The 10,252-nt window shown below is 35.8% G+C and overlaps 1 protein-coding gene and 1 long non-coding RNA gene across 2 annotated transcripts; one reads left to right on the forward strand and one right to left on the reverse strand.

The window, feature by feature from the left end:
• Positions 1–2,449: 2,449 nt before the first annotated feature.
• Positions 2,450–3,762, reverse strand: LOC117318274. Its single transcript, XM_033873276.1, has 3 exons — positions 3,650–3,762; positions 2,872–3,074; positions 2,450–2,754 (listed from the first exon to the last, which is right to left on the reverse strand). Exons 1-3 carry the CDS (start codon positions 3,760–3,762, stop codon positions 2,450–2,452), a joined length of 621 nt encoding a protein of 206 aa, XP_033729167.1.
• Positions 3,763–6,319: 2,557 nt separating this feature from the next.
• On the forward strand, positions 6,320–7,402 carry LOC117318273. The gene is made up of 2 exons (XR_004530322.1): positions 6,320–6,980; positions 7,353–7,402. It is a non-coding gene; the product is annotated as an uncharacterized LOC117318273 (long non-coding RNA).
• Positions 7,403–10,252: the final 2,850 nt, after the last annotated feature.

The raw sequence follows: 10,252 nt of genomic DNA on the forward strand, positions 1-10,252 counted from the left end.
ATCATTTTTTTCTATCTGATTGTTGCAATTGGTATGTTGATCTATCATGGTTTGTTGTCATTTATTTTACAGATCATCCCACATCAGTCAGTCCCTCTCAACCAGAGAACACCTTATTTACTTGTGAGACATGCAGTGGCTGGTTTGAAAGCAGGGAGCAATATCGCCGAAACCAATGTTTGAGCACACAGTTGACAAATGCCTCGGGATCCACAAGTAGTACACCTACAGCTTCAAATGCCAGTCCTGACGACCAGGCAGAGAGAGGTAAGCATGTTTGGGATAGAGCTGCAACTTTATTGTTGATTGACGAGTTCATAAAATTAAGAAAATGCGTTGAATCTGGAACCATGAGGAAAAAACAAATGTTTGAAAAAATAGCTGTTACATTGAAACAGAATGAATATTCCTTTAACGGTGAGCAGGTTTGTGGTCGCTGGAAAACTCTTGTAAGAGGATACAAAGCAATACGGGATCACAATGGTAAATCTGGAAATAGCAGAAAAACCCATGAATATCAAAGTGAACTTGATGAAATTTTCCAGAATGACCCATGCTTTGTGCCAAATGTAACCCTATCTTCAAAGAGGCCTCTTCAGGAAACTGATACAGACCAGGATGTCCCCAATGATCTAGAATTGTCATCCTCTACACAATCCTCATCGTCTACACAATCCTCATCATCCCCATCCCTAGGGACATCTCAAACAGGGCACAAAGAAAAAACTGAGAGCCAAATCATCATCTGCCCAAGTTGCAGACATGCTTCAAACTTACCTGGGTGAACAGAGAGAAAGACACGAAGACCAAAAGAAAACAAACAATGCATCAAGATCGGATGGACACTCTTAAAAGTTTGATAGAGGCTATTAAGGGTTCAGGCAGTGAAGCAAATAGCAGCCAATCAAATGCTAAGAAATAGGTTAGTTAACTCAAATCATAGATCTCGAATTACAGTTGAACCTTGTAATCTTGAAGAGACAAAGACCCTATTCAATTTGGAGTATCAGTACATTTCTGCCTTTCTGCTAAAAATAAATAGGTGTTAAATTAATATTTGTGTCCTGTCCTGTTCATTTATCAAAATTATATAAAGGTAAATAAGTTTATAGTTTAAAAAATGTCTGTCTGTATTAAAACACTTGTTTTAGTCACCTGCGAATTTCATGTCAAACAAAACATAACATGATTACTTGATTAGTTACTTATTGCAATTAACAGATTGTTTAAAGTGTTATATTGGCTGCTAATTTTAATCAATGAATGGAATTTGTTATACATATTATAAATACAAATCTAGTTTATTTTTGTTTTGTTTTTACAGAATGTGTAGTCTGCCTGGACAAGAAAAAAGACTGTGTTTGTAGCTTGTGGCCATTTGGTGACCTGTTATTCATGTGCCCTCCAACTTGAGAATTGCCCTGTCTGTAGGGCCCGAATTGAACAGCGAATAAAGGTTTTTCAGTGATATAATGTACCATATAAAATATGGTACCAAAGAAGGTACTAGTACAGAACTTAAATCAAAAGACTTCCAAATATTATATTATGTGATACTCTTGCCAGTTAGGCATATGTTTTTTTTATTATTCATTTGTAAGTTTTTAATTTTTTTTTTTTTTACTTGGTTATATTCATCTATTGTTTTTTTTTTAAACATGAATTTGAAATTATTTGGTATATAATAATAAACATAGATGTTTATTATTATGTTATCATATACAATGTAAATGTAAGCTTGCCAGCTAGGCACATGTTTTAATAATTTATTTTTTATTTATCTATTGGTACATCATTAATCATTTTAAAGTTTTTTTATAAGGTTAAACATTTGTTTACTTTTTTTTTCTTCAATTTTTATGCATCTATTTTTATGATCTATGTTTTATTTGCTTACATTGTAATTGTATACATACACACTATTATTGTTGATTTGATAGATTTATGACATACAATGTATTATTATTCTTCAAGTACCATATTATTTCATTTGCTAATAAGGGCAATACAGGTCCTCAGGGAATCTTCTTTCATTTGTTCAGTAATTGATCAATATTCATATTTGTTGAGTTTAGAATAAAAACAATAACATTTGATCACTACCTCAACAGCTTGTTTGCTTTATTTTATGAAAGATAATGTACATGTAGCAGATTTAAGGTACAACCTTTTCTTGGTTTGATTTCTATAATAATAAGTCCTATAATAACAGCAAGAGTCATTTCAGGATCATACATGTGTCGGGTATGAGAGGTAGAGGAAAGTCACCGACCTACAGCTACATTGTGACTCAGAACCTGGCACCTGCTCCACTTGGTTTTTGAACTTGATACACCATCTTAACAACATAGTCACTGCCATCCCTTCAGTACACACAATCACAATCTAGAATATTGTAGAATTAAGTATAAACATTTAGTTCTAATACTAAGTTACATGTATCAATGTTTCATTGGAGGATCCGTGCCAAAATGTCTCTCTTAAGAATTCCTTCTGCATTCTGTTCCTGAAAAACTTGGATATTTGGTTGATTATTGACAGCGATGGAAAATGCCATGTTACACATACACACACACTGGAGTTGTATGGAATGATAACCCTTTCTGTTGACATAAGACTGTGGGTGTGATGTTGGTGCTTTAATCTCAATATGGGTCCCAACAATAGCCCCTATAATATTGGGAAAACCATTTCTTCTCTTAAAACTCTTGTGATTCATCTGCCATCTCTTGGATACTTGGCCAGCGAATAAATCTGTCAGTCATATTAATCAGTTCAGAGAAAATATTATTCCGACAAGAAATAACAGATGATTCTGACATGCCGAAACGATCAGCAATCTTGGTTATACTGTCTGTACCACCAACATACCACAGAGTGACCAGTAATTGCCGGTAGATGGAAATAGGTTCCCTCCTTCCATGACCAGCAGGATAAAAACTAGGGCCTCCATGTATCCAAGAAGTATCTTGTATGTTTCTATGTTAATTCTGAACATTCTCCTAAAGCTGTCAACCGTATAGAAGGGCACCACATCTTCAGTGTATCCACTAATACGTGATTTGTCATCTCCTCTGAAAATAAATATTAAATTAATTTAAATATATACTGTACCGACATCAATATCATTGTTCAGTTACTATGTATATGTAGTTAAGGGCACTTTACATATATATTTTATGTCTTGGAATGGTATACTGTACGTGCTATTAAACAACAATGAACATAAAAGTAGACCAGTCATTTTCTTCCCCTTACTTTAATAGAACCTGCCATTCCATTGAGAAAATAATTAAATTTATATAGTATTAATTTTTTCGACATTTTCATGTCAATGTTTTATTTTCAATTTGATTTTAAATATAACTCATTTACTTAGTATATAATCTAATTTAGGAGAAATAATTAGAAATCGAATAATAGCATTTTCCCATATATGTATAGGTGCGCATGCAGACACTAATAATAACTTGATTTGGAAAACTAAACTTCAAATTAAAGACAAAAAACACTGGTAGGCCTACTGCAGTACCGTTACACTGTAAAGTGTAAGATGTAAAAATGCACAAACATGTTGTCTCGCTACAATTTTATCGTTAATGAGGAACGTTAACTTTCATATATTGCAAAAATGGTAAAATATACCTACTGTACAAGGAATGAAACCATTAACAGCAACGGTATGTCATCCGTTGATTCCTCATCATCACTATCTTCTAAAAACATCTCTGCAATGACAGCTGTTGCTAATTTTTCCGCCATGTTGGATTATACTACTTCCTGTTCTGGCGCGTTCGAAACGAACTGTGCTGTGCTGTACCCATAACGGAATTGTTCGGAACTGTGGTTACGAACACAACCTAGAGTACCTAACGTGCATAAGCTGTCAATTTGTTTCAAGTCGTTTCGTCCCAGAAAGCATATACCTACATGCATATACAGGCTGTGCCGAAATGGTTTGCCTCAGATGCAAGCTGTTACGAAATGGTTTGCTTCGATAACATCGACAAATTGACAATTCGCCCTGAAAGTGAAATACATATATCTCAAAGGTAATCATAACGTGACCCCTCATGGGATGTTGTTAGATGTTCATGTAACGTAGTGAAAATGACCATCTAGATTTAAATTAGATTGTAAGTTGAGTGTGTTATGTATGTATCCGTTACTATCCGTGGTCATTATCCTGATGTTAGTACGTTCCTATAACAGAACCGCATGGTTCCGGTTTGTGTACTGCGCATGTTTGTAATGTTGTGAACCGCCATTAAAATGTTCCAAGCAGTGGTGCGTTGTCCTGGTAGTCTATAAGTAAAAGAACCAATACAAACACAGAGTGTACCAAGGTTTCAGAGAAGATGGCATCTTTCTTGTCCTACCAAGTGATTCCAAAATCTGGCAAAACCTCCCTCAACCCTCGATCAACAACGACATCGGTATGTACAAAAACATTAAACACGACCAAACGATACCATCAATAGTCTACGGATATTTATAATTTTATCAATTGATGAAATAGCATCATGGGATATGTTCGCTCTATTAAGGACAAATGTGTTTGGTCATCGTTGTAGTCAACCTACCTGCTATATAAAGCATTACCGCCGTGAATGATTGAACCAAAGCCGTCTCCGCTTTACTCCTCCCAAATGTACGGAGAAGTTCAGGAATGAGGACGGACAAATGGAAGGCAAAACCATGGCACAGAAAGATAATGAAATACCCCGATGTCAGCACAATCCATCTTCGGTATAACCCATTCTTTGCTTTGGCTTCTTCATCAGAACTAGAATTATACAAGTCAATATGGCAGATTATAGAAATGAGATGAAGACTTCTGTGGAATGAGGAAACATAATTTCATAACTAAGTATGAAATATAAGAGCACTTGCCTGATTGATGAACTGCCCGTGCAAATGGTATGAAATTTGGACGGAATAAATAAATTGTAAGTCTTGAACAATAAAAAAAAACAAAACATTGTGATACATCGGAAAGTACAAAAGAGGATATTTCGTTAGTATGGATGACGTAAAAAATGTCCCTTAACGACCCTACTAGCTGTTAGGATCCTTTACAAGTGTGTGAAGTTTGATGCAAATCACTTTAGGAATGAAACCGCTAGAGCAAAGGCAACTTCGCATGATCGTACACTAATGAATGGACCGAGAGGTGACCTTATAGCCTCCAAAAAGGGGTCTAATAATGGCTTCATCTGGAAATGATGATAGCTTTCATGTAAACTGTCAAAAATGTTAACTCTCATTTCAGGGAGGCGTCTAGGATGCATGCCCGTACCCGGGTGGAATGTTCCATTCTTATTTCTCATGTCGTCCTTTGCAGGTAAATTCCTGTATTTAAATTGGATAAATAAGTCTTCAAATTATTAGGTGCATTTGTTCATAAGGTATTTGCTACTCCTGCTTAGCGCTCAGCTTAATTGGAGTGGGACGACTAGTTCGCCCGTTGTCAGTATAATGTGACCAGGTGAGGTGTGCTGCTGGGTGTCTTCGGCAGTATGCTTTAGTGAGGTAGCACTATAAATCGGCAAAAGTTCTGGCCTATCACAAGGAGACTGAACACGAACATACCGCAGCCTCCCAAAACACACATACGCACTCACCACACGCATGCATGTCGCATGCACGGGAGGCCGTCTTTAAATGACCTTAGCTGTTAATAGGACGTTACACAAAATAAACCAAACCAAACGAACACGAACACGTAGACTATTTCATCTACACTGTACACTACAGAACAAACAAATATCACAGCAAACGCAAACACAGTTCTAAATTATGTATACAAAAGGCTAACTGGAACACAGCTATCCTGTTACCGTGTAGGGGTCATAACAAACTAAATTGCACAGTACGATGCACACGTTACTTGAATAAATATTTTACTCGCTCGACCTGTTTACTTTCAAAGCCCATGCCCCAAATATGCAGAATGCATTCTAGATTAATCCACCTATACAACTATGAACCATCCTCATCCAAGTGGACCATAGACACCCACCCCATACCCCATATATGTTACTAAGGTTATACACTTGTAAATGCTCTGTATTCACGACTACAAGTTTGGCTGTGTCGATTTAAACAGGACGCATGATGAGTTATGTTCCTTTGCTTTTTCAAGATTTTGACTCCCAACAATTTTCCACTAAACACTTGATTATCACTCTGACCGTTATAATCATGCGTTAATATACTTTGTTAAAACATGCAAATATAATTTGAATTGATTTTGGTTTTTTTTTTGCCAAACAAGGGCCTCTTTTTATAGCTGAAAATGGAACCCACACTCATGTGACAGGGTTATATTTTGGGAAAATGTATAATAATAAATTGTGTATTATGTATTTTTAATTTCTGGTGCGATAGTCTTTAGTTCAAAGTATTTGTGTGACTTGTTTGGAGAGTAAGTTCTGTGTGTCTTGTATGTAGGACAGGTATGTAAGGAATGTGAGTATGTATGTCATGTGACCTGACATAGACTTTTCATTGGACAGTTTTACCTAACACGCATGCTTTTAATCACTTTTCTATATTCAAAATCACTTCTGCTTTGGTATCCAAGCACATAACATCTACGAAGTCATTGTCCGAATATTCAAAGAGATCTGGTGAGTTTTTACTATTATTGGTGTTATTTTGATACTTAAATGTATATTATATTGTTGTGCTATGATACAACATGTAATTATGTTTTTTATGGATATTTTAATATATTACTTGAGTAGAGAATCTGGGGCTGAGCCACAAGATGTATCTCTTTGTCATTTCATTGTAAAAAGTATACGTTCAAATGTGTAGTTGTGGTTTGTGAATCAACCTTACAAAATTCACATAACTAGTATTATATCAATGTATTTTTATTACAGCTGATGTACAATGTATTTGTAAAATCAAATCCAAAACAGCTGTGTGTTGATGTTGAAACATCATTACGGAACCTCCGCATGATATGTGGGGTGAGTTTATATTACATTTATTAGAGTAATAGAATATTTACATATATTTGGCATGTGCCTAAAGAGTAAAATACCCATATGGTATATATACTGAAACTAATGTCATTTGTGAAGTATACATTAATATTATTTTAATATTCTGATACACATTTGTTTGATTCTGTAGAGTAACTAGGTTTAGATACTTAAATTATTCATGTGTACATTTTAATATTGTTTAAATAGCAGATATTTCGTCTAATTGATAGATATTGCTCAGTTCTTGTTAATTTTTCATATAACATGCGTTGTGGGAGTTATGTCCCTTGATTGTCACGTCCAATGTAGTTTGTATTGTATATGTGTAAGTGATTCTTTGTCTTGTTATTGTAGGGTTTTTTAATACCGTGATGAACGGTTACAATAAACCAACATGAAGCTGACAAGAGGCATTCGAGTTGTGTTTTGAACCCAGTTACACTCACAACACACATACATTCTCACACAATCCTTACACATGCCCTCCATCTCTCGCGAGGATTTCCATACACATACCTTCCAATAAGGATATCAATTGATTGGTACTTACGTGTTATTGGTTTTCAGGTTCGACGTAGTATGGAAAGTCATGGTATAATAACAGCCAGTGACAGATGGGATGGATGAATATTTAAAAAAAATCTGCCCAGACGTGTATACACTGCAACCTGTTTTAAAACACCACAGGACTGGACACTTTCAAACTAAGAGGCCTCGATTAACGATATTCGTCTTGTAGGTTTCTAGATGTCAAAATATTCAAACGACTTGTTTTGATAATTCCAAGTCCTTGAATCACGATATCTGGTTTCCTCTCTTTTATGTGTCGCCTGGAAAAGAAACCCTAAAAAATTGAAGATAAATGACCTGAACCAGTTTTCAGAGTCAAACGGGTCAAATTTGTTTGATCATTTAAACAACTTTATCCAACACGCCAAAAGTCCTAGAACGATTCCATTTGACTTTCAGGCTCTAGGGAGCCGCCGTAAAAGTATAAGAACAAAAATGGGTTTGTACATGTAGTCATGGTCTAAGGGGTCAAACCAGCCTAGGGCATAGAATCATAAAAGCAATGAGCCAATTTAGCAAAATTAACAGATTTGCCATCCCTTAAATGTTTTGTATTGTTTGTAAACGGAAGTTTCGGAAACAAATTTTCAAAATGTTTTATCTGAACGTCACAAACATTATTACTACTGGTTATCACAAAATCAATTATATCTTAAAATGTAACATATTTGATTAATAGTACCTGCTGCCCCCATTGCATGATCGTAAGAGGCGACTAAACTTGGGATCTTATCTTTTCTCTTCTTTCTTAACAACTTTCTTCTTCCTAACGTCTCCCTTGACACTGCCTCACTGTTGGCCTTTAGTTGAGCGTTCGCCGCTGCGAGAAAGGCTTTGGGTTCTGTCCCCTGGCCGAGACATACCAGAGTCTTTAAAAATGGTAGTTGCTGCTCCTGCTTAGCGCTCAGCATATTAGGAGTGGGACGACTGGTTCGCCCGTTGTCAGTATAATGTGACCGGGTGGGGTGTGCTGCTGGGTGTCTTCGGCAGTATTCTTCAGTGAGGTAGCACTACAAATCGGCAAAAGTTCCGGACAATAACACGAACATACCGCAGCCTCCCAAAACACATACGCACTCACCACACGCATGCATGTCGCACGCACGGGAGGCCGTCCTTAAATGACCTTAGCTGTTAATAGGACGTTAAACAAAATAAACCAAACCAAACCAAACAAACTGTTTCTGCCGAACCAATCGAGTTAGAGGTGATCTTGTGAAAGAACTGGCTATCATCTGCCAATGCAGACGGGAGCTTAGCGACAGTTCCTTCCCTTTTTAGTACTTTCACAGTTTTGATACTAAGATATGTCAGACTGTTAAATTCAGTATCAAGGGAAGTTTAAACTCGGAAAGTAAAATGACTTAAGTCACTGTTCGTATATGAAAACAGAATACCCACCGACAAATTACTCGAGTTAAATCCCTGGGCATGCAGTTATTCCTGCGAGTTTTTGAAATGAAATGTAAGCGCAATAGCAAGAACATTTTAATTCACTTGAAAGTTTGGTTTCATTGTCATCAAAATGACTGGATATAATAAAACGCGTATAGTATGGGATGGAGAGATCAATAACAAGTTCCTGGTTTCCTTTGCTTAATGCTTAATAGACAATCTAATTAAAATCTAGATGGTCATTCTCACTACGGTAACTAAAATCTTGCTATATTCCCCACCATACTTGCGCTATATATTTATACTGTTATAAAAGCACGTCAAATTGGTTCGAAAGCTTTGACAAGGAATCGTGTTCCAATCAAGGGAAATAACTCCTCAATTTGTTAACTATATTGTGTTCCAATCAAGGGAGGTAACTCCTCAATTTGTTAACTATATTAGTCTTTTTCTAGAATAACATCGGGTTAGACCTGACAGAAAGATGTTACACTCCCTCTTTTGATGCTAAAGTATAAATGTACAGTATGGAAGGTAAATGTATCTATACAAGAGTAAGACGGTGAGAGGAACCACGTACGTCCTTCCACTACATAACTAGTAGGTATAATTAATTAAATACACCAATGATATTGCTTAGATTCATAAAAGTAACATTAATCTTTAGTGAAGTAAAAGCACAGCATCTTTCTGTAAGGTCTATAGACGATGATTTGAATGTAATAAAATGATCAACAATGATTCACTCACACATTCAGTCACACATTCATACTAGAATGTTGTTACAGAAACAATCATTATCATAGAATTCACTATCAATTCGATCAATTTTATTCCGAAGAGATCTAACATTTAAATGTAATTATGACAAATCACAGAATTAGTGTTTTTGTTCAGAAGAGGTTGAGAATAGAACTAGGTTGATATGTATGTTACCCGACATAATAAGTAAGTAGTTTTCTATATATTTTACATCTACATGTATTGCCCAACCCACATATTAAAACTTTGGAAACTTCTCTCACCTAAATATCCAATCAGTAGACCCCGATGTATTCACCTTCCTATTAAATCCTCTGCCCAAACGGGGAAAACCCACATTCTATTTTTGATTTGGTTCTGTGGTCCCTATAGAATTCACTTCCAAGATTCTGGAAGTAGTCATATATATAGTATAGATATAACACTGATAGATGTAACACTGATAGATATACCATCTGGATGTAATTAAATATAATTACCTACCTGTGACTATATCACTGTTAGTGATTATCTCCCTTCATTCTCAC

This window comes from Pecten maximus, unplaced genomic scaffold (genome assembly GCF_902652985.1).
Source record: "Pecten maximus unplaced genomic scaffold, xPecMax1.1, whole genome shotgun sequence".
Lineage (NCBI taxonomy): Eukaryota > Metazoa > Mollusca > Bivalvia > Pectinida > Pectinidae > Pecten > Pecten maximus.

What these genes read in the sequence shown, in the direction of transcription:
- LOC117318274 (XM_033873276.1), bottom strand. Translation starts at nt 3,762, where the DNA reads ATGGCGGAAAAATTAGCAACAGCTGTCATTGCAGAGATGTTTTTAGAA. An exon ending in ATGGTTTCATTCCTTGTACA is followed by an intron (nt 3,075 to 3,649) that starts GTAGGTATATTT and finishes ATTTATTTTCAG; the next exon opens with AGGAGATGACAAATCACGTA. An exon ending in CAATTACTGGTCACTCTGTG is followed by an intron (nt 2,755 to 2,871) that starts GTATGTTGGTGG and finishes TATGACTGACAG; the next exon opens with ATTTATTCGCTGGCCAAGTA.